The sequence below is a fragment of the Papilio xuthus genome, unplaced genomic scaffold (assembly GCF_000836235.2).
Source record: "Papilio xuthus unplaced genomic scaffold, Pxut_1.1 DF825017.1, whole genome shotgun sequence".
Taxonomy (NCBI): domain Eukaryota; kingdom Metazoa; phylum Arthropoda; class Insecta; order Lepidoptera; family Papilionidae; genus Papilio; species Papilio xuthus.
In genome coordinates this window covers 2,536,174-2,562,735 of record NW_013533632.1, presented here as the reverse complement: position 1 = coordinate 2,562,735, position 26,562 = coordinate 2,536,174, and the positions used below count along the sequence as shown (strand labels likewise).

Sequence of the window (26,562 nt, the reverse complement as noted above, 5' to 3'; positions counted from 1 at the left end):
CATGATTAAGGTCCTATATTATGTCTATATCTTCCAGTATAGAAATAACTTATGAAGAAAATCTACAACCCTTGACATTTTGCGTAACGTGTAATTTTCAAACATAAAGCACATCGAACAGTTTCAAATATTTTACCTATACGAATACCTGTCGCTAAAATCTATCTAGTTTCCATCGCATAGTTGCACGGAAATTACAGAGACGCGACACCGCGGCACTTAACTATTTCTCAGGCACGGTTCCCGCCTTCATCGTAAAGGAAACTAACTTTGATGTAGCATCGGCGTTGTTCCTGGCGTTCACAATATGAACCTCAAATGCCTTATTAAATTTCTAAAGAACGACCTGCCTGACGAATTGCCTTTGCTCTTTTACATACCTGTAATACGTAAATATTATTAATTACAAAATAATTTTGAAACTATTGAATGAATTATTGAAAACATTTTTATTTGCTTTTATTTTTGCTACCTTTTATTAACACAAGCGAATATACAAGAGCCATAGTAGTTAGTATGATGTAACCGAAATAGCCCTTTGCATACAGCTAAAGCGAGGGAAAGCGTCATCAGTAACAAAGAGACGCAAAAACGAATTTAACATGGAGATTGCTTCATGTTGCATTCAGTTTCCCTTAGTGAAGTCTGCGAAACGGTTATTCAAGACGAGCCAAATGAAATGAAATTTCGTATCAGCTTTTGTTTCGCTTCACAATCGATTCGCTTTCGCGGCTGTGTGCTACCGACTTTAGTTAGAAATTCTTCACTTGTTCGGCTTACATTGCATCGGCAAAATTCCGGCTGCGTTTTCACGTTGAATTCCACGTAAATGTATCGCGATCGTGTTACACTTGTGGAATTTTATCGAAGTTTCAGCTTTTCAACGTTGGTGCACATGAATTTCATTTTGCGAGAAATGTTGAATAGAGAATTTATAGGTGCTTAATTAAGGTGTGAAATTTTAAACACGACAGTATTAATTTAATTTTAAATATTGTACACATTTTGTTATTTGATTTTTTTAAATAATTAAGCTATTTTTATTCGCATTAAAGTCTTAGTAGTTTGGATATAAAAATATTATTTACTTATTTACGAGAAATTTCATTGTTTCCGAGTTATTCTGTTGTGAGGGTAGAAGAGTATTGTTCTAATTAAGCCGCTTAACTTTTTACGGACGTCTTTTATACTGTACAATTATTTATCATATTTATTGGGCGATCATAAAGAAGATTAACGTTATTCCAGAAAGAAGCTTCCTATTCTTCTTATTACTTGCCTATTTATAGAGGCGGCCATTGCCCTTTAATATTCTAAATATAAAGCTTCATAAATTTAATAATATACTAGCTGACGCCCGGGACTCCGCGCGGAATAAAAAAAAAATCAGTAGCCTATGTGTTCTTCCAGACTATTTCTACATCTATTTAAATTTTCAGCGAGATCCATACGACCGTTCTGGAGATTAATAAGAAATAAAGTTATTTCGAATGCTAATCAAAACTGTTGTTTCTTTTGTGGAATATCCATTATAGGTATCCTAAGTTTAATTTATAAGGTTTATTTTGAGAATAAGAGCGTTTATTTTGAGTGAAAAACAAAACCTTTTTTTTTTCGACAGTGAAAACTCAATAGTAAGATTTTCTACAAAACACGTGCACGAGCTTCCAAAACATGTACTCGAGAAATCAAAGTGTATGCCAGTCCCTTGATGTATATAAAAATATCATTATATTGCAAAGAAAGGTTTCCTATAAATCAAAGTCTCCCATATGCCCGCGGGAACTTCAAAAGATTTTCCAATCGTCCATGACAACCGCTGGGGAAATCTGAAGGCTCTTAGTTCTTATAAAAATATAACCGAATATCATATCAGAGCCTTATTAAGATAATTACTACTAATACTATTGTTATACTAAGAACAAACAAGAAAAAGTACATAATTATACCATTTTTGGTTAATTTATAAGGAGTTTTTTTTACTTTATTTTCTTTGCATTCAAGGTATCATTTTCTTGTTACCCGCCACATCAAATGCCAAATTATATTAACCTTTTGTGAAATGAATAAATGAAACATTTTTAAAAATGTACATACGTATTTGTTTCGAGAGGCTTGAAATAATTTATTAGAAGAGCGAAAACACGAAAGGAAAACAGCAAGAATATATTTTTTTTTCGTGAAAAGTACTTCAAAATATTAACTTATATTCTGTAATTTCAGTCTGAGTAACATCGTAACACAGACTCTTGTAAAATAACGAGTTTAATTAGGCGTTTACTTTTTAATTACGATACTTCATAATGTTTGCATCATTTTTATTTAATTAATATTGTCTTCCTCTTATAAAATTAGACTTTAGAATCAATTTCTTTCTATTAGTATACCAGGTACTCGGGACATCGTCTGCGTAAAAGATGATTTTTCAAAAACGTTATCGTAAACTTCTTCTTCTTGAGGTGCCTCTCCGAGTAGCGAAGGTTGGCGATCAGTTCTCCATATTTTCCTTTGTCTCTTGCGAGGCGAAAAAGTTGGGCGGCACTCGCAACCCCTGTCCACTCTCGGATGTTGCGCAACCAAGACTTTTTACTGCGACCAACCCTCCTTTTACCGGGAACTTATCGTAAACTGACAGACTGATTATCGCGCTACCCAAACTACTGGACTAAGAATCTTGGCATAGACTTTTCTACCATTATACCGTAGCTAAGAAAGGATTTTTACTCATCAGCATTCTTGGAGGCCTTATCTCACTCATGTGGAGTTGGGGCTGAAGATTTTATATACCTTAAGGTTTTGGCTTATTTTTTACGGTCGGTCGCCTGCCTGTCTCCAACCCTTTTGCTCATTTGCATTTTAAACTGAAATATATCAGTACAGTGATTAAATTTAGGTACCTATTGCGATTTTTTAAAATTCAACGACGCTATTACGGAATCCTACACAATTTGCTTTATCGAAAATTCATTGCACATTCGGGTATCGCATGAATATGATTAATATTTTCAGAAGCGGATCATAAAACAAAGAGAGGTTTAATAGTGAAAAAACAAAAGGGTGATTGAAGTTAAATTGAAATGGACTAAATTTTTTAACATAAAAGAGCACTCGGACGTATTAAAAGGTTTTTGTCATTGCACGGAAATAATTTTATCTTTTAGTGCACAACAACCGTTGCAGCTTTTGTGTTGGATTCTATTCATCGGGCATTGTTTGTTTTCAATTGCACATTTTCAAGAAAAAATCGTTAGATTTTTTTTAAATCATTATGTTGTTTGCGATTATTAAACTACCAATAAATACTATTAAATCGTTCAAATTTATTATAATGTTTGTTTTCCAGTTTGAATTATAGAAAGAAAATAGACAATTTTTTGTTTTCTTTGAGATAAAATAAATATTTTCGACTCCGATGTAAAAGAATGATCCACCTTGGATTTTCGAGGAAAATCATTAAAAACCTTCATCATATGAACTTAATTTTTTTTTCATTACCTTTATTGCTTCGAGCGTGACATAAAAGTTTAATTTTACTGTCAGCGTTATAAAACGTGAAACTGAAACTTACGTTCGCTATATCCCATAGGTGACGTCACTATCCGACCCTACTCACCGTAAACGGCTATTGAATCCCTACGTCTGTCTGGTAAACAGACCTGTCTCCAACCAGCGCGCTTCATTTTCAATTGCCCGCTCGGATTCATTTTTATTTCTGTGGTAATATACTCTCGCGGATTTCCGTTGATTTTAATTTCTTTTAATCAGCTACTATTGTAACTATGGACTTGTTATTCATCAAAAATACCGATGGGAGTAAATGATGTATTGCGAAATCTATTGCAAACTGGAAATATAATGTTACTAATACTATAAATGAGTATGTTTAGATGGATGGATGTTTGTTTAAAGGTATCTCCGGAACGGCTTAATGGATTTTGATGAAATTTGGCATGGATGTAGAACATAGTCTATAAGAACGCATTGGCTACTATTTTTTTTTAAACCCGTGCGGACGGCGACGGCGGAAAATAAAGAAGTTTTTAATCTGTAATTCCAGGCAATCGATCCTTGGATCATCAATTAGATTTTGCACCGTTTTTATAAGTAAAACAGTTTGTCAAAAATCTACATATTACATATTCTTTTTCATATTATTACTTTACTGAAGTAGGGATAATTTATGAACCTAAGGGACTCTTCTATAAAAAATATATAACGTAATGAACATTCCAAGCCGAAGTAAAACCGACTGCATACCTTGACATGGCTATACTTTTTAAGTCGACTTCTTGAAATGTTTTATGAATTTAAAAGATCTTTCTTTTTCACGTTCATATGAACTAATGAGAGAACGTCGCTTGCTCTCGTCGCTCGCTAGCTGAGTGTCAATTGTTGAAGACAAAGCCCAGTTCTATGTGCGCATATTTATTTACTTTGAATATTTTTTCTAGTGTTCCTTTCTATTCCACGGTGTAAAGTCAACTCAATATTGAATCAAATTCCATAATACAGTAGCATCGCAGGTATCATGTGAAACAAAATTCATTTCAAAACCTCGCAATGGAAAAAATGTCACGTACTATTTAGCAAAAAGCAGCTTTAACAAAAGTACTAAAAGTTCTACAAGCTTAACAAAATACTAAATTGGTACTATTAGATTCCGGAGATAAAATCTTTATAATTTAAAGTTTAATAATACATTAGACACAAAGAGTTAGGATCCGATACGATTGAGTTATTAAAAATTAATCGGTGTTTAGGATCTCTGATCTAGAATCTTGTGTTTCTTCATAAACTTTTTTCCCAAAATGGTGCCGTAGCCAAAAACATTTTAACAAATTTCCTCGACTCCGAAGCTGTAAAATAAATTTAAAGAGTGTCTATAAAGTTAATACAATTTTTTGACGCCATTTCATATATTGCAGTGAATAAGAGCTCTAGACGACGAGCAGTTCGAAAGTGTGTTATGAAATTGTACAATATTAATATTCACATTTGCATTTCATGCTTTGGTAATATTTGCTTTTCACGGCAATATAAATGCGAATCTCAAAACATCCTGCCAGTTTCATCACAACCATCTGATCAATGATTTAAAAGTTATAAAGGATAGTTTATTTATTGAATGCAACATATTTTTAGAAATAATATATTATTTGCTCGTCTGCAATCTATGTTAGACCGATTCTCAGAACAGGAACGTGATGCTGTTGGATTATGAAAGATGTTACGCTTGACTTGAATTTCATTCCGTTCGAGATTCAGGGAAAATGTCTATTACGTAAGATCACCCGTGCCGACCTCGTTTCGTACGCGTACATTTTGTAATTTCAGTTTACATAGCTCCTTTTGTATGAACTACATTTAAGGTGGAAAGTTAGGGAGCAATATGCGAACGCTAACATTTTGATGTAACATTAAGAACAGCTTGTTTGTTGGTACTGGATGTGTTTTAGTGGATCTCAGCGGGCATCGGGTTATGAAACACATAAAAAGCTGATTTATAGATATTCATAAAGTTTATATATGTTTATTTATATTCTATAAATTGATTTTGATGGGTGACATATCGAATTTACTTTTATAAGATTTCTTTAGTTTTTTTTATCATTCGAATTTGTGACATCCTTTGGATATAAAACATACGTACATATTATAATTTTAAAACTCATAATTAGTGAGTTGCATTGATCAAAGCTGTGAATACATGTTCATTAGCGAAACTCGACTACGGACACCTATACATTTGTTATAATTGTACGTACACGTAGACGTGAATATTAATTAAGATGTTATGTTAGATATTATTTTGACATAAATGCAATAAAGCAAACATTTCTTTTTCCTAAAACTAAATTAAGGCGACTTCTCAGTCATAGACCATGTGATTCTAAATCAAACAGTTTTACAGACATTATGGACATGGTGTTCTTAATTTGATTGTGTGTGCGCGCACGCAGATACTATGTATGTATGTATCCTTTCAAATTTTTATTTGTATGGAAATTGTTTCGAAGTACAGAGTATTGACGTCATTACAAATAGTGAATATCAACTACATATTCTATTTCGAAATTTATTATCTTATATATATATAAAAGAAAGTCGTGTTAGTTACACTATTTATAACTCAAGAACGGCTTTACCGATATGGCAATAAATTAGTGAGTAGGTAGCTTAAAGCCAGGAGCCAGGACATAGGATACTATTTATTCTTTTTTTTTAATTTATGCCTTGACGAGCTGCTTTTTATTTAACGATGTGATGTGGATGGATGGATGGGTGTTTGAATATATCTCTAGAACGGCTGAACGGATCTCGATTAAATTTGGCATACGTTTAGAACATAGTCTGAAAAAACACATAGGCTACACTAATTAAGTTTTTTTTTTATATATCCACGCGGACGGAGTCGCGGGCGACAGCTAGTAAGATGTAAATAAAAATTCATCTAATCAGTTAATAATTATAAAGTTTCATTATGTCAAGTTGGTTTTTTATGTCGTTGCGACCCTCAAGTACTCTTCAGGTATTCTTCTAGTTTGCTAACTCTTATTCGAGAGGCTGTCAGAGGGGATTCACATATAATTTAAATTTTAAAATTGAATTAGAACAAAATGTGTAGATAAATAATTAAAATATATTGTTTTCAAGAACAAATATAATAAGATTTGGTTAAACTAAATGGAAACTTATGTTATAACAAATTTATTTAATTTTCATTAATGATGACCTAAAATCTGTTTAGTGTAATCAGTATTCTGCCAACGTTTCCAACGCACGTAAACTTGTCCCGAGGCGTCTTTTGAAAGTTCAACGGGGACTACATAGAAGGGACGTCATGAATGACTGAAAAGGCCTCATTCAAAGTATCCTTGCTAATGTTCAACAAAACAAACTCATATATTAGTTTAACAATATTGTTTTGTACTATTTAACTTACTCGGAAAATAAACCTATTTATCTTAAATTTCTCATATTATACTGGGAATGTTTTGTACAACGAATTACTCAGTTAAATACAGTTTCTACTATTCAAACAATTGTAAAGAAACAAATGAAAAACACATACAAGATTATGATTTGATGCGATTGTTACGGAAATTGCATTTTAAGGCAAGAGTAAACTTCAAAGGAGATTTGTATCAGTTTCAAACACAGTAATAGTAGATTCATCAAAGGCTTTCTATTGTCCGCAGTTGTAATTGTATAAGTCAGTCTTGTGTTACCTATTTGCCTGAGGATTATGCTTTCAATTATATTTCCTGCAGGAACACTATGCAAACAATCTATCTGTTAACGATCGACATATAAAAGCAAATAGCATTCTATAGTAGAAATAAATTCAACGGGATCTATCACATTTATTATTGATATTTTGTTTTTAACCTTTTTAGTATTAACGAGTTTTAAACTTTAGTTTTAGAAAATGTTATCAGTTTTTAATGTAGAATAGTTAGCTATAAGATTGATTGTTTATAAAGATTTTTACACTTTTTTACTGAAATAAAGATAAAACCAGCACCGCAGGTCCCTGACCCAGGTTTTATACATATAAGTCATGAAACTCAGAGGTCTCTATAAATAGTCTTATGTACTTCAAATAAATTTTATCTTAACCATACGTTAACCTTTTTATATCATGACTATAACGCCCTGTGCGGGTTTTTGACAAATCATGGCTATTGGAAATTTTGACCAATAAATAATTAAATACTTAAACTGAAAGTAATGTGGTGATACATATTTATGTTGAAACATATAACCACTTTGACGTCCATATCCTTCATCGGCGTTCAAATAGTTAAAACACTTGTTTAACTAAACAATATCTGATTATATTTTTTGCGTAAAACAATAAAAGTATTTTGAGGTAGTGTATTATTTAAATATGGTCGTATTAATGTTTAAAAGCGCAATTATTACGTAATATTTGACCTGGTAATAATGCTGTATAAGGTAATTTATCAGTGCTGAATTCGCACGATTACCAACATATCTCCACATTAACTTCCCGTTCAATAAATTGCACTGCATATTTTCCAGTACACTACATTTTCGATATTGCCACGTGACGTTGCAACATATTGTTAAATTTATTACGTTTCGTTATACCGTTTAAAACTATCGAGTTTCAATAATTTTACTCATTAATTACACTTAATAAAAAAAATAAACATTTGTCTTCTATGATAAAAGAATCTGGAACCTAATTACATTTCTGCTGGTGTACAAAGTATGTATTCAACGAAGTAAATTTACTCCTAGATTCGTCGGCCAAAATAACATGGCTAATAAAAGAATAATATTAATAAATATTATAGTCATTGTGTGAATTTTTACATTTTTTATATCCAATACGTCATCATCTCTGCCTTTATCCTGCTCACGTGGAGCCGGCACGAGAAGTTTTATAAAATTATGTTTTGGCTTAATTTTTACGACTGGCCGCGTGACTTTCGCAAACTCTACTTGGAAGAAATTAATTAAAAATAAACTTTTTCTGTATTATCCCAAAAAATATAGTAAAACACTGTTTAGTTAAACACGTGTTTAACCCTTGTTTCCACTGCGAAGGATTTTGTGGACCTCAAAGAGGTTATATATTTCGCCACTAAGAAGAAGTAGCTTACCGTAATCCCTGTCATTATCTTTTTTTTTACATTATAAGGTGGCACCACGCCTGTCTTTCTTGTGGTCGTGGTATTTCACCGGACGGGCCGGGCCAATTCGTGCAAAGATGTTAAAGCGGGCTCTACCACTGTTATCTTCGATGAAACAGAATGAACGATATTTTTAAAACGGGAATATTGGTCTTAGAAACCCATGGTTATGAAACAGTCTAAGTAAAAAAAAAGTAATTTAGTGCTGAGTCCGTAAAATTAAATATTACTTTACAAACGTAACTGGAGCTCGATAAACCGGCATAATTAAAACTATTCAATAATATATCATGATGTTCAACTTTTGTCGAGTAATTTAATAACAAATGACGGTTGCGTGTTTCTATATTATTAAAACCTCAGTCTTTTTATTATCTGTGATTGTCATTGATTATCTCCACGCTAATAACATCAGAACAAAAACTTTTCTTATACATATATCTATTTTAATAGAATGTATGAAACGAATATATGTTTGTCTATTGTGATTTGATGATTTTTAATAATTTATTTTAGTAAATTATTCGTTTTTAATATTTTATCTATTATAATATCAAAGATTAGACTATTCATTAGATTCTTTGTTGGTTTATTGTAAGCTATTGTTAGGAAGAAAATCCGACATTGTACCGGTGTACTAGCGCAACACTAGCCTTAATAAAATGTTGCATTTATGTCCCCTCACTAGTCATTCTGACGCTTGACTTCCAAAGCACGTCATTTGCGCCAAATGATTCTAATACTGTTTTAAATATGTTACAGCAGAATCTCATAGTTATACAGTATACATTATAGTAATACATTTATATGTATAATTTTTCATGTTTGAATATTAGATGCAAACCTTACTAATATTATAAATGTGAAAGTTTAGATGGATGGATAGATATTTGGCACATATGTAGAACATAGTCTGGAAGAACACATAGGTTATTAGGTTTTTTTTTAATTCCGCGCAACGTAGTCGCGGTTAACAGCTAGTAAATAATAAACAAATGATTAACAAAAATATTTTCACAAGTTAGTCAAAGATCGATGTGTACTTTTGCTTTCTTATTCAACTTTCCTCAAAGAATAATACTTATTATAAACCCTGTGGAACTTGTACTAAACAACGAAGAACAAAATAAATCGAAACTTTCCTTACAATAACCAGACTCGTCGAAGTTTGTGATTTCAGTAGCCTCGTTGTAGTTATTTTGTATTGTTATTTGTCTATCTTTTGAGTTAGTTAATTTTTATTACGAAAGAATTAAAAATACAAAGTTCATTTTCTAACTTTACACAAATTTCAAAACTTGTTTACAATTTTGAAATTAGTTTTAAGTAACTAAATATAATAGAGTTTCGCTTAGAATAATTGTTAAGGTTATTAGTGGTTCATTATTTATTCTAACTTTAATATAAACTAGCTGTCATCCGCGACTCTGTCCACCATCCCCATCCATCCATCCACATCACATCCATCTAAACATTCGCATTTATAATAGTAGTAAGTTAAATAAAAAGCAGCTCTTTGAGGCATAAATTCGAAAAAAAATATGAATAATTATAATAGTATTCTATGTCAATCTCCTGGCTCTAAGCTAAGGTAGCTTAGAGCCAGGAGGCGGACATTTCCATTCTCACCAATTTTCAGGCATATCGGTAAAGCCGTTCTTGTGTTATAAATAGTGTAACTAACACGACTTTCTTTTATATATATAGACTTCCAAAATAAAGAGGGATTAAAAAAATATTCCAAATAATACCTTTGAGTATACATATAATTTGGTAATCATTGAAATAGGGTTTGAAAAATCTCTTCCAATATAATGTTGGCAATAACAGTTCTTTTGTGCACATAAAATAATATTTAGCATAGCATTTAGTATGGAGATAGCCCACGTGACGCCTGCATAATATGAAAATGCAAATTTACAACGTTATACTGAGATGCTACGAAGGTTGAGATTTGCATTCTACTTCAGTCTTTACTTAAGATATTGCCTTAATACTAAAATCTCAACGTATCTCCCTCTCTCCCTAGCTTGCATCCCATAAGGTGATGGGGTCCGCTTTCCCAATCCGTCTCTTCCACTTCGCTCTGTCCATGACATCTGCTTCTGAGACTTGGCACTCACTCATGTCTTTCATTACTACATCTTTCCATCTCGTTTTGGGTCTGCCTCTGGATCTGCGACCAGGGATCTTATTTGATATAATATCATAAATTCTTCTAACTTTTTACTAATATTATAAATGCGAATGTTTAGATGGATGAGTGGATGGACGGATGTTTGAAGGTATCTCAAAAACGGCAGAATGGATATCGATAAAATTTGGCATACATATAGAACATAATCTGGAAGAATACATAGGCTCATATTTTTTTTATTTCCGCGTGGGCGGTGTCGCGGTTGGCAGCTAGTTGATAATAAAAAAAGAAGACTTTAATTATTTTGTTTAATAAAAGACGGTCGTTCGAATTTACTTGTCAAAATATCATCCGAATATGATGGGGAAAAAAACATAATTTATAAAAAGTCCTATTAGTATTGCAAATAGCTGAAAATTGATAATGATTCGCGATATTTATTAAATATTCCAATAAAATTACCGTTACGTTCATGTCACATGTCATACTCGTGGAAAATCCAATAGTGGATGTGTGTAATGCAATTATCAGTTGGATATCGAGGGCAGCACGATCATATGTTCGATAATATCCACTTATCAAGTATATACAAATAACTCTACATACAACAAAACTCATCATTACCAACTCCCAGCCTATCCTCTTTCACACAGTCTATTCAAACTTTTGTCCGCGACTGCGTTCATAGCCTAATTGTTCTTCCAGAATAATGTGTAAATATGTTCTACATCTACGCCCAATTGCTACAAGATTCGTTGAACCGTTTTAGAGATACCTTCTAACAAACGTCCACTCGTCTATCTAAACATCCGCTTTTATAACATTACTAGTGTCCTGCGACTCCTTACGCGAGGGATTAAAAAAAACTTAATAGTAGTCTATGTTTCCTTCCAGACGATGTTCTACAGGTATGACAAATTTTATCAAAATTCGTAGAGCCATTTTGTAGATACATTCAAACAAACATCCATCCATTCATCTAAACTTTTGCATTTATAATATTAGTACGATTAGTCAATTACATTCATTCTTATTACTGTTTTGTTTTTTTACCTGCAAAATTCTACGCTTCTTGCAAATGCATTCCTCTCAATAAATCCCTCGAAAATTTACAGACATGTTAATAGAAAATCCAAATGGAAAAGTACTATTTAATGAAATTCAGATAAGTAAACAAGATTAGTAAAGGTACATTAAAGGTAATGTGAATGCCGTTCCGATGAGAGATATGTTTGCAACTTCGCTTCATTTATTTTACTCTTCGTAGTTTAAAATGAAATTCTTTAAATAGAAAATATTTTATTATGGTTTATTTGCAAGGCTGCTGTCCGGATGGTTATATAAAAGAAGGTTTTGTCGCGCTATTACTCTAGCATTTAAAACATCCTCGGGGAATGTTTAATATTAACTCGGCGTTGTCGCAACTCCGGAAAAAAATATAGTAAAACTTTAGTGACATTTTACTGCAAGTTATTTTTGTAATATTTACAAAGCGATTTTAGATGAAAAGTAAGCTTCAAATATTTTACGTACAAATTGTGGATAGCATTTGCTTTTATAGAGTGCTTTAAAGAGTTATTTTTTTAGAATTATTGATAGCCGGTGATTTGTAAAGTCAGATTTATTTTGTTTATGGAATGAAGTCATTGTGACTCAGGGTAGGCTCCGAGCCCCTCGGTGGGGATGTATAGTGAGCTGATTATGACGATGAAGTCATTGGCCATTTTTTTTCTTTACCTTGTGTTTTACTTTTTTCTATAATAGTCTACCCGTGGGTTTCTGACACCTTATAATCTCTATTAAAATATATTGTCATCCCTGTCATTATCTTTGATAAAATAGAGATGACAATATGTTTTAACCACGGATATTGGTCTTAGAAACTCACGGTAAATCTTCTAATCTTTGCGTACGTAATTTTGGTACATATGTATGTTTATGTACATCTAGTTAAGTTATATAACTAATATTAAGTAGTGATACTAAAACTATTCCGACACGTGTTCAAAATATTGAATGGATTCTATTTTATATGCATTAGTGTGACTGTCGTTGTGTTATTATGTCATAGTTATTATAACGGTGAGTTTCCATTGTGGTAACATCTGTATAAAAATGTATCTCAATTTTATCAAAGAGAATTAAGGGGATGAGTTTCGACAATGGAAACATACAATACACATACGAAAACCCATCTTACTGTGAAATCCATTAGTATGAATTATGTTCAAATAAACAAATAATTTAAATCAATTACTGAAATCGAAATACTGTCAATCAAGATTAACCTTTTTTAATTAACCTTCTACTTTAACCTTGGCACTTGTACGTCTAAAGTTTTGTTTGAATCACACCAACTTCAATTATGCTGCTGATTTTATATTCACAAGTTGCGAAAAGGGTAGCGTTCGTTCGTTACCTTATTTATACTTTAAATACGTTAAAATATATTTTGCAATAAAGTTAATGAACAGAAATTTTAATGTTTCATATATATAAGCTAATATAAGCTAATACTTGCTCTATAACTTAATCCACTCTTCAATAAAACTTAATAAGGTAAAAGCGGCCTTGATACATTAGGCTGATTAAATAAGCTTATATATTAAATTCCGTTCCATGAAACATAGGCGACCAACGCTATTATTCATAGATCGTTGAATTTAACTTAATACCACTAATCGTGGATTTCTGATACCAAAAACCCTTTTTGAAACGATATTTGGGAATGACCATATCTCTTACGCAGATATTTTGGTCTTAGAAATTAACGTTAAATACTCGTAATAATAAAAGCGTCGGTGGCTCAGGGGTCAAGCACTTGACTTGCAGTCTGTACGTCCTGGGTTCGAATCCCGCCATGTACCAATGTGTTTTTCGATTTCCGATTTACGTATGTACATTTATCCGACGTTCTTATGGTGAAGGAAAACATCGTGATGCAACCTGCATATATCTGAGAAGAAATTCAAAGATATGTATAAAGTCAACCAAACCGCACTTGGCCAGCGTGGTTGACTATGGCCTAATCACACTTAACTTAGGGTACTTTGAGCTTATGATAGACTCGTAATATCTTTTGCTTCATCCCCTGCTATGTTTTACGATGACATGGGACTGCGTTATACTCATCAAAGATTTTTTTTTAATTATAACATTTATATTTCTGCAATAAAGTTTTTGAATTTCTCTCTCTCTCTGTTTGTTCTTGCAACAATTCATCTCGTTCTAAATATTCTCCCCCATTTCTTGCGCAAATATACTACACAAAAAAACTTTCTTTAGTCTCCATCCGTAGTAATAATCAAAAGTTATTTAACAATTGCTATCCCAATTAAACGTTTTAAACTGTCAGTCAAGGGTAAACAATTATTTAATTAATACTACCCACATTCAACCATCAATGATGTTACTATGCAAAACTATATTTAAAATCAAGTAGCTTTTTTTATCATAAGGTGGCAAACGAGCGAGCGGCTACCTGAAATAGTTGAAATAGCGAAGTGACCGTTGCCCATAGACATACGCAATTGCATATGCGTTGCCTACCTTTAATCTACGGAGGAGAGGATGCACAGAAAGAAAATATCTTCCTTTCCCATGCATCCTCTCATCCGGAAAGTCCACTTCCACTTCCCATCCTTTTCTTATAAAAAAAGGGGTGGGAAGGGAAAGAGGACTAAATTAGGCCTCGGGGACGCACTCACTCCAATTCGTGCGAAGATGTTAAAGCGGGCTCTACCACTGTTAAAAATGTAGCTATAAATTAAAAAAGGCGTGTAACGAAATTTAATTCATCTTACACTTTAATGATTGTGTAGAATCTAGAAAAGTGGTACTCTTTTAGATTATGTGAGGAGGGCGTCAGATTCCATTTGCAAAATTAAAAATACCTTTTTACAATGTACTTGTGCAGACGTGGATTTTTCTTAAAGAGATGTTTTGAAAACTTCCAGATAATACATATCTTCTTTTTATCTCAAATGTTGATTATTTTCACTTGTATTTTCTATGTACAAAGGCTTTTTTCATTTATAAATTCTTTGATTTTTTTATCCAATAAATATTGTTAAATATTTGGAAAGAGAAGGAAGATTAAAAGGATATTGCGTAGTTTGCAGTTGAAGTTGAAATTTCCTGTCAAGGTTGTCAGGCCTGTTGAGATTTTTCCTTTACTTTACGTCCACCAATTGACCCTGTTCCGTTCTCTTTTCGATGAAGGAGGAAATGAAATTGCTTCTTGTAGCGTTCGCTCGAGCATCCAATACACAAATGTTATTTAGAAAACCGTATTCCTGTTTACAAGTATTGCAATAATAAAAGTAGTTTGTCGATTAAATGTGAAGGATTTCAGAGAGTCTAGCATGAATATTTGCGACACGCACCTTCGTAACCTTATCGACCAAATATTTGTATGAGATTTGTTGATGTATCTTACGCACGGTAGGGGGCGCTGCACACATATTATTACACATTTTGTAGTTGTGAAAACTTTCTCACGAATATTCGTCGTCTTTACTTTACACTATTACAAAAAATAAATGATCTGATATCGTATTCTGTTTGAAAAAATTGAGATATGAAAGGTACTAAAATATATATTTCTAGCTTATATGCATACGGAGTGGTTTGTAAATGTTAATATGTGATATTATGTTGCATTGAAATGTGTAAACCGCTGACTCTTTCACAATACAATTTAGAGGACAATGCACAAGTTGGTGTTGAAATAAAACCACCGACCCCATTAGGAAAGCAATCAACCAGTTGTAGGGCGAGTTACTCGACAAATTGCAACGATCCACATACATTTTATGTGGCTTAAAGTACTTTGATTTAGAATAAATTTACACATTTGTATTTTTAAATATAATTTTGTTACATTTTCGCACAAATCGTAAAACTCTTTGTTATCATGTTGGTAACGGATTTGTTTAAGTTAGTCTCGTTATTACGGGCACACTTTCGTTGTTATCTCTCGTTACGTACCATTTTACTGTTGTGGCGTGGATGTGATATTTTAAATATCTACATATATTTCTACAAGATTAGATTTTTAACGGAAAGTTTCAGCACAACTTTGTTAAACCTACACGAACATTTTTAATGTTACATCATTTAACAGAAACTTTGCAACTTTCGTTTTTAATATTTTAAAATAAATGCAACCTTAGAGAATTTTTATTCAACATTAACTTAACATAAATCACGTCTTATTTTTCTTAGCTGGGGAAAAAAGTGGGGATGGGGAAAGATGATGATTTTATTGGCATCGATTTTAATACATGCCACTTGGGCCATCTTTACCAACTTTAATGAAATGACGAAACATCGGTAGACTTAATTAATTTATTTCCTTGTTCACAGACATCTGTTTCCAAACGTTCTTCAACTACGTTGACATGCGCGCGCTTCTCGAGAACTTTTGCGTGTACCACATAAATGCACCGGGACAAGAGGAGGGTGCGGCTTCGCTGCCTGACGAGTAAGTATTTTTTAATTTTATCTCTTCACATTCAAGTTTTGTTTTAATAACAGATAGCTGAAGTTCTCGACATGAACAAACTATAAAGTTTAAATACTGGCTGATTTATTTCGTTCACTTAGTTATATTGCACTACTTTACTTTTTTTAACAATCGATTAGCGGAACTTTCGCTGGATCCGCTAAATTCCAGCTGGGCATTCGATGTACATAAATATTTGGGATTCTGCTACTACAAGTTAATAGCTGTGCCTCTCAACTCACATAACATGTCTCATTCAAGAAGAATCAGATTGAAGACAACATGTTTTATACAAATGTTTTGGCAGTGAAAACCAGCGGTTAAGGTCGCTGTTGTTCTGGGTATTATTTTGGTTATGTGTTTTTCGCTTGAAGCTTAATCTTGCTAACATTATAATTGCGAATGTTTGGATGGATGGATGTTTGTTTTAAGGTATCTCCAGAATGGATGAACAGATCCCGCTGAAATTTGGCATAGATTAAGAACATATTCTGGAAGAACGTATAGGGTACTTATTTCGTTTTTTTTTACTTCCGCCCGGACGGAGTCGCGGGCAATAGCTAGTTTGTAATAAAATGAAAATCATAGGTATTTGGAGTATTTTGTAATAAAACAAATATTTCTATGATAAACAACACGGTGCCGTCAAACTCCTTTTCAATCAAACTTAATGATAATTTGGCCTTTGCTGAATAAGTATATAACCTTAGTTAAATAAATATTTTGATGGAAAAGTAGAATATTATTCTCAATAACATAAATAATAACCTTTTGTAAATTAATATCATTTGGATTTGGGATTTAATTTGAACGAGGTCAAAGAAAATAAATGTATCGAATAATCAACTTAATAACAAAATTTGTTATAAGACGTCAGTTGCCTGTCTTGTTATTTACTTTTGATTAATTTCGGGAATTTGTTATTAAGGGATGATTTATTTTTTATCTTTACCGTACCGATATTTGATGACGGTTTTTACGAATTTGTCTTATTGAAAGAATTGTGAACAGTGGTAGAGCCCGCTTTAACATCTTCGCACGACTTGTGCCGGGCTCGTACGGTGAAATACCACGACCACACAGAAGACAGACGTGAAGTGGAAGCAATTCCGCGTTTCGTCTGATGAGTGTGCGTCCCGGAGGCCTAATTTAGTTATATTTCCCTTCCCACCCTTTTTCTTATAAGGAAAGGATGGGAAGTGGAAGTTAACTTTCCGAGTGAGTGGATGCATGGAAAGGGAAAATATTTTCTTTATGTGCATCCTCTCCTCCGTCGATTAAAGGTAGGCAAGGCATATGCAATTGCGTATGTCTATGGGCAACGGTCACTTCGCTATTTCAGCAATTTCAGGTGGCTAGTTTGCCACTTTATGATATAAAAAAAAGGAATGATTCTGTATATTCCGTTTTTAAAAAAAAGACCATAGACGACTAAAAATTCCATTTACTTTAAAAAAATCCAATAACATGTAAAATATTTTTAAATGAAATAGCAAACATATCGATTTAATATTAAAACCGTAATCAACGAAAGAATTTGACTTGCTCGAGGAAATGCAATTCACCTTAAGGAATTTTATCGGCGGAAATATTTTTCTCTTAAGAGATATAGACTTTAATTTCATTCCAGTCCGTGCATTCCAGTCTTCATCGTGTAGCTCTTAATTGCATCTTGAAGGAAATAGCTTCCAGCCGATAAATCCAAATACTTTAGTTGTTAAACTTAAATTATCTTTTACGAAGACGTAATTATCATTTTTTTTAAATGTTATAATTTTTTTTAGGTTATAAATACGAAAGGCTGTATAAATAGATGGATGCTAGAAAGTATCTGCAGAACTGAAATTTGACATAGAACATAATCTGGATGTACACATACGCTACTACTAATTAAGTTTTTTTTTTAATTTAACGGAGTCTCGGGCAACAAATTATAAATGTTACTCTATATTATATTCATATTAAGCGTCGTAAATAGCCAATGCTTTGAATTATATATGCGAAGGTTTTGTAAAATATTGATTCAATTGACTACGTACTGGCCTGACAATTCTAGACCAATTTAACAAATTGGTATTTTACTTTCAAACTATCTAAATCAAGTCGAATGCAACTCCAACATAGCCCCTATTGAACTTGCAAGTACTGTTTGCAATCTACATATTCTAGAGAATGTTCTATTTATTCGAGTAGAATGTTTACATCATTACAATGGTTCTGAGATTTTTACTCTACCTAATCCTCCTTTGCATATGCCATTCCGTTGTCTTCCTTTAAAATATGCATGTATTTTTCTTTTAAATCCGGCACATTTGCTTTACCGTTTTAAACGAACTATTTGTAGAATACAATAAATAACAAGCTACTTTATTTTAAACGAAACTAGCTGTCGCCCGCGACTTCGTCTGCGTGGATATATAAAAAAAACTTAATATATAGATAAGTTACTTAAAATGCAGCTCTTTAAGGCATAAATTCGAAAAAAAAGAATAAATAGTATCCTATGTCAGTCTCCTGGCTCTAAGCTACCTCCTCACCAATTTTCAACCATATCGGTAAAGCCGTTCTTGAGTTATAAATAGTGTAACTAACACGACTTTATTTTATATATATATAAGATTAAATCGAATACTTTTAAAATAGTAGTAAAACTACAATTGATTGAGTCTTTCGTGGTGTAGTCTGAACCGGCGAAGTGCGGTCAGTGATGAATGTCAAATTCGGACATATCGTGGGTTTCTGATACCAAAATCTCTATACAAAATATATCCCTGTCTTTTATCTTTAACGAAACAAAGATAACAATATGTGTTAAAAGGGTTAGTGTTGAAGGTACACACGGTGCAGAATAACCGGCCTGAGGAATCGTAAGTGTGAAATCGGAAGGGCAAACTTTAGTAAATGTAGTAAACTCTCACGCTGTACATACACACGATTATGATTGGTTTCTTCTTCTTCTGGTGCCTCTTCAGTCTTGAAGGTTGGCCGCTAACTTGGAATATTTGGTTCTGTCAAGTGCTAGGCGAAACAGTTCCTCTGCTGACCTAATCCCCGTCCACTCCCTAATATTACGTAGCTTTTTTCTACGTCCAGCGCGTTTCTTGCCTTCATTGTCCATCCTTGCCCATCATTATCAGCTGAAGTATCTTACACCTGTCGTGCCGCAGTACATGACCCAAGTATTCCACTTTACGCTTTTTGACGGTCTGCATGAATTTTCGGCTCATAGCCACGCGCTGGAGCACCGTCTCGTTTCTAACTTAATGATTGGTTTAAAAACTAAGTATTACGTCAGTGGAAACTTACGGTATATCAACTGTTATACCGTGCTACGAAAGAAGCACTTTATAATTGTGTATTTAATAGGATTCCTAATTATTAAAAAATAATTTAAATATATTTACTTGTTTACTTTACTAATCCTATTTTCAGTTTACAATTTAAATTAGAATGCTTTAATGAAAAATCACGTTTCGTATTACATTGGCAGCTCGGAAATCCACTTAGATAAAAGTTTAAAGTTTATTTTAAAGGAAAAAAAAGCAAACAGAAACGAGGATGCCGTACTTCGGTCAGTCGCTTTACTTAATCCTATACTTTGTTGTTACGTTTTGCTGTCTGAACACTTCTACTTACTTATTTACTTCCATTAGCAATCCTCACAACCTTATTTCAAAGGATTGTGTAAATGTGTTGTATTCCTTGACTTTGCTATTTCATTCAACTTATTGTATTTTAGTTGGCATTAAAATCTGATGGTATTGAATACGAATTGATTAATTAATTAGTACAATGAAGTAGAAACCGAAGTAATTAACCGTGGGTTTTTGAAACTAATATTTCTATGTAAAATATATCGTCATCCTTGTCATTATCTTTGAGTAAACATGGATTTTGTTCTCAGAAACCTACGGTAGATTTGATTTCCAGTTTAAACCTCTATAAACGTCTTATTTTAAATTTTATTATTAAAAGAACATTTAAAGCTTAATTTAAAAAGATGCTATCTTGTTGAAAAAAAATCATGAAGAAGATTTTCGACGTGCATATTGTAGAGTTTATGAATCCCCTCGGAGTTGTCGGTTGACCTGTTTTAGGTGCGTGCGATATTAGTTCGACATTCACATAAACCCATCCGAAGTAGGGCGTATCGACTTTAATTATGCAAATTGAAACAACCTTTGCATATTTGCTTTCAGTTTTCTTTTCATAAAGTATTTTTAAATACCACTTATCACTTTTATAGAACCGTGAAACGTTTGATTGAGTTGTTTACCTTTTTGATATGGATAAAGCTAAATTGAAAAAGCGATAGAATAAAAATATGGCAAATTGCGGTAGGTAATATAATTTTGTACTGTAGTTTTGCTTTATTTTATCAATAAAATCAACTCATACCGATGGGGAACTTCAATCGCGAGGATAAAGTTTGTAGACGTCAATAATTCGATTAAGAAAAGTAGAGACACGCCGCGTCAAAGTTCTATTTCCTCGATAGATTAAACTTATAGTAGACGTAGACGTCTACTAGACAGCCGGAGCGCAGTCTACGTCTATTTATTGGTGTCGTGTTAAGTCTACTTTCTTTTATTTTAGTTTCTTTAAACACCCCTTATCTTGATTTTTTCTTTTCAATTAATCATGCGAGTCATTACACATAATTGGTGGTTAACTCATAGGCCCTTTAGACATGGCAACGTAGTTTTTTAAATAAATATTGTATCACGAGTGTTGTATAGCGCGAGCTTCGTATACACAACGATGAATCGTCCACGCGAATTGTTTATTTGGTCAATACAGGAATATTGACTGACGCGTAGTTACGAATTGTCAACTGTATAGATGTGCTCCACCATCTTCAAAATCGTAACGACTTCTGTCACTTAACAAACAACGTTGCAAGCGACAGGCTTTGGCGATGACAGATAGAAATTTTAACGATACGTACTTGTGTGCTAACCGCTATTACATCGCATTGCGTAAGTCGCTTTGCGACTAAAATCGGCGAAGGTATAGTCAATGAATGTAACTTTATACGGGTATAACAATTTGTTTCATTTTTTAGTAGGAATAGTTAGTGGCCAACCTAGGCCACTAACTTGCGATTCGTTGCTTGTTTGCCCCCTTCTCCTATAAAAAAAACCTTCAAGACTGAAGAGGCACTAGAAGAACAACAAAGTAAACGCTAATAAATTGGTTTTTCTTGATATTTCCTAGCAGAATTTCAAATTGCTTGTGGCAACTTTTAACATCCTGTATAGTCGGAGATGTACAGAGTTTTTTTTTAAAGTTTAATGAGGATTTGTTGAGCTCGTGTAAAATGTCATGCCTCGTTACTGTACAGTAATTGGCCCCTCAGTACTGAAGCTTGTAAACTTGTTAACTACAAGCTTCGTGTGCTCATTTTTAAAGCACTTTATGTGCTTAACAAAATACACTGTTGGTTCAGAACATCATCGTAGAAATAGGTTGTTTTTAATGGACCTATTTCGATGTAATTATCTGGATCTACATTACATAAGCATTTGTAAAACAACGGAGAAATATTTATATAATTCAAGAATATTAATTGTCAGTGTTCGCTCTGTTTTACAGTCACCATCAATTGTTAGGGTTCCGTACCTTGAAAGGAAAAAAAACGGAACCCTTATAGGATCACATTGTTGTCCGTCCGTCTGTCTGTCAAGGCTCATTTTCACAAAAACGCGTGAAAGTATCAAGCTGGAATTTCTTTGTGAAGTTAAATGCATTTTAATGTAATTTTTTATTAATAAAAGGGCAATTTGAACGAGCTATGTATAATACTGAGAGCAAAAGAGATCCCGCACTTTGCATCCTTTGTTTCGTTGAGATTTTATCTCCTCTCCTTTAAAATTTGAACGCATGCCAAGTTTTAAAAGGTTTTTTTTTCTTACATATTTCAACCATCAGTTTTATAGGGAAATAAAATATGTATTTACATCAATTTACAACCTAAATTGATTTCTTACAGAAATATAACAAAGTATTTTAAGGAATAAATTTTGTGCCCTGACATAAAAAAATACCTGCGCTTAGTAATAAATTAATTATTCAAACTCATTGTTGTCTGCGTACACGTCTATGGTTATTTCATTTAAACTACATACGTGAAGGTCACCACAAGGTCTTTGTTTAGTCGAGTATTCTTGACGACATTGTGAACAGTAATCAATACCAAATGTAAACACAATTATGCAAATGAACCTCATAATAGGTGGTCCTAATGATTACTATTGTCTTCTAACCAGTCCAAATAAGCTTATTGAATGTGCTGAGACATAGTTTATCTATAGGCGAGTAGCCTCGAACCCAAAACAATTCCTTAATAAGAACCCTTCACCACATATCTCTCTCTTTGTTTGCCTCTTTCAGGTTCAGCTCAGAGACTTGTTTTCAGTTTTACGCCAATGCCAAGTTAAATATATGTTCTACGCTAGCAATATTCGTCCACACCTTGATGTTTCCTAACCACAATATCTTTCTTTATCCAACGCGTCTTTTGACTACAATGTTACTCATCATAAATCGTCCGTTGTATTCCTCGTACCGGAAAAGGAATATTATTTCGCGACACATGCCGACGTGCTAAAGTACCCGCAAATTGGAAGTCTTTTGTGAAGGATTCTATGAAATGACCACATCAAAGGCTTCCAGATATTACTACTATAATGATACAGGCCACTCATATTTGCGCATTCCAATTCTGAGCTTCATCGATGTATGACGGCTATATCAAACTTTGTCCAATATCTTTAAAGTAGCTTGGGTTATTCCCTGGCACTTATTTGTTTCACTGTCCCATTCTTTGTTCTTGTTGACTATGATTAGTTCAATTTAGTAGCAGTGCATTGAAAAATACCAATATAAATAGTCCCTAATTAATAGAAATGTAAAGCGAAGTAGTATGTCACGTTTATTGAATTGGTTCGAAGCGATCCAATAAGCTCGGTGCAAAACAAACTTGTCACCTATAGAAGATATTCCGTAGAGTGTTGCATAGATTTCCGAACTAGCGTATAATTTTTCAGTTCGATATTCCCCTCGACGCTATGTGATACCAATTACAGATTTGTAATTACACAGGCTGCTCTGATATTCCACATACGTCTCGACTCGCGCCCGAACGGCACGAGGTTTTCAAACAGGGTACGGTTATATGATTATACGAAAACCCAAAATAATATCGGGAATGTGCTTGTAATGTTAACAACAATAGTCTACTATTGGAAATAGTGTATATTTTACAGAATTATTTCGTATATTAAGCTGTTAATTTATTCCCTGACTTTATTAATGTTTAACGTTATTAATGTTATTTACGAATCAAAACTTAGTATTTGTTTTTTTAATTAAATTTTATCAGCCTGTATTCGACCTAATTACTAATATTTTGCACTTTTGTGGAAGAGGTTACCATGTACTGTGTAAAAAAGATCTTTTTAAACTTAGGCTATTTTTATAAGAGGCAAATATGTAGACTTTTATTCCAGAATTCGCGTGTCTTTTGAGCTTAATTTATACCATGCTATTAATATTCAAAATAAGTTGGAAGCATAAAGGCTTTGTGTCGTTATTCTAGATTAAGTTACCTTTTTAATGGAACGGAGTAAAGTTTTTATTTTCATTTTCTGAATATTAAAATTGGATTTATGTTGGTGTATAGCTTGAGCTATTAGATACGAAATTACATTCGTTGTGGAACGAAGCTAGACGTTTAAAATTGTCTTCTCAGCTAGTTTGTATTCCAGCTTTCTTGAACGTATTTTTCTAAGAGCGCACGGTAAAATGAGTTTCATTCTATTTGTTTTATAAATGTTTTCAACACGACCCGTCTGTTGTTTGTTTCTTCAAGTTAGAGACGAGACAGCATCATATTTTGTTTGCATCTCTATTTATTCAATGTATCTCTGAATCTCATATCTATTCAAAGGTTTTGTTTACTAACTATTTACGTTAACATGTTTGTTATTGTTGCAAACATTAGTTTTTCGTTAAACTTTTCTTACTATTTTGACAAGAATGTGAAATTAATGGCATGATTAGTGAGCGTATGCTCACGACTTTGTATGCAATGTGACATCAAACACCACAAATTTTTATTCAAGTGATATTTTTAAGTACTTAAGTTGGTTGTGGAGACCTAAATCTCAGTTTTGTCATGGATAATGACAGGAATTTTGGTCTCAAAAAACAACGATTAGAGTAAGAAACTTTTTAGTCCCTATTATCATAATGTTAGTTTTTTTATATAATTTATTAGTGTAAGGTGTGTAGTAGTGTCCTTCGAGCGCGAATATTTCGGGGCGTGCGGGTTGTATTGATTTTTTTTGTTCGGAACGCGCCAACGGTGACGTCCATTTGAATAACGTCGTCTTACCTGCTATCAGTTTTTTTTTCTAACTTCGCTCAAAAAACTTAAAGATGTTGTATAAAATAGAGTAACGGGCTTAATAAATTGATTCCTTAATTTTTTTGTAACTTAGTAAAGTTAAGTTTAATAAAAAAAGATATAATTTTATGGGCTATTTACTTACGCTGAACACTTTATTACGTCGAAGTTTCAGTAGTTTGGTTAAGCTTCGTTCAAAGTAACACGACGTTAGGACGATGTCGGAATACGAAATTTGATTAATTACCCCTGTTCACTTATAATAATTACATATTTCTATAGCGTGTCCAAATTGTTGGGGTAAAAAGAAATTTGTAGCGTTTTACAAATGGTTTTCTGACGACGCCGTCGAGGAAAATTGTCGTACCGTGAAAAGATTTTATTTCGCTTTACGAGTGCATTGACCTATTTAGTGACCTCTACATTTCCACTAATTTACTAATGATGCTATACAGGGTGAATAAAAATTGTTTTGTAAAAACATGATAATTTTGCGAATGATTTTTGTTTAGTTTTTTTTTTGGTTTACTTTATCTTTCCTAGTAGTCATTACAAGTTTAAATTCGTATCACTATAAAAGACACAAAATATTATTTCATTATTCTTAGATTTCCCGTGTAGAACTTTGATAAATCAAACTTTTTCTAAATTTGCTGAAAGCTCTCAATCTTTGAGGATTAAAATACAACTCGGTTCTACAAGTAAAGATATAACTTCAATTATCCACTATCTAATCACCTATCCTTAAGAAATAAAAAAAAAATAAGTCAATTAATTAAAAAAAATGAAATAAAATGTAGCAAACTTAAACTTTGAAACTTAAAATAAAAGATTTTTTTTACTTTATCTGCGAATAGGTAGCATTTTTACCACTAAAATGATTTAAAAAGTTCTTTAAGCAGTCCCTAAGCGTGGGTATATGAGGGACGCTACTTGTGGCCATATAACGTTTCTGAGTAAGACAGTACAAGTTTATAGTGTTAGGAAGAAAATCTGACACTGTGCCTGTGTACTAGCGCAACACTAGCCTTACTAATATGTCGACGTTGATGTCCCCTCAATATTCATTCTGACACTGGACTTTGTAACGAAAGAGTATCATTCGCGGTATAGTATTCTAACTAATAAAGTCTAAAATAGTAAAATACCTAGGTATAGTTTATGAAAAGATAAAAAATTCGCGATATCCAGTACACGCAAAGTGATGTACGCCAATGCGATGTATTCGATCGATTGTTATTTAGGCCGCTTTTTACGATAGCCAAGCTAAAAACAATTATATTGAGAGCATATTCCTTTGTTGTTCACTTTTAACGTTAAATTTTTATTGGACTTCCACTAAAATAACTCTAGGAAGTGAAGTTTTTATTTTGTTCCGTGAATTGAAAAAAATATTTGGTTACGTTCGTATCTAGATTGATTTTAATATCTTACTTGACTTATAATCATGCCATTGGAAAGTACTTGTAAGTGTAAGTGTAGACACTTTACACTTTACACTTTACACTTACTCCCCACCAAGAATCAAGCAGGGATGGGATTCTGGGGTAAAAGCATAGTACATGTTTAGTGTAGGTACTATTACACAAAGGATTGACGTATCATGGACGTTAATTGTCTTTATTATACAATAGCTAGGACATAGTCTCGACGTCGAGACGCATTACGTTATAACAATAGCCTAATAGGAGTATAGAGTTACGTGCTACTGAATAGTGACATGTATTAAGAAAGCTATGCTTGCTTACTACACATTATAACGATAACTTTGTAATTATTACAACGAGTTTATAAAATAGTACAATTAACAGTGGTAGAGCCCGCTTTAACATCTTCGCACGACTTG

The 26,562-nt window shown here is 32.9% G+C and overlaps 1 protein-coding gene across 4 annotated transcripts in view; it reads left to right on the top strand.

Annotated features, from left to right (window-relative positions):
- MESK2 (misexpression suppressor of KSR 2) overlaps positions 1-26,562 on the top strand; it is a 59,763-nt gene that overhangs the window by 15,179 nt on the left and 18,022 nt on the right. For all 4 annotated transcript variants that reach the window (XM_013324010.1, XM_013324008.1, XM_013324011.1 and 1 more), the window contains one exon: positions 16,168-16,285. In XM_013324010.1, the coding sequence (XP_013179464.1) occupies positions 16,168-16,285 (118 nt within the window). The remainder of the gene's footprint in view (positions 1-16,167; positions 16,286-26,562) is intronic.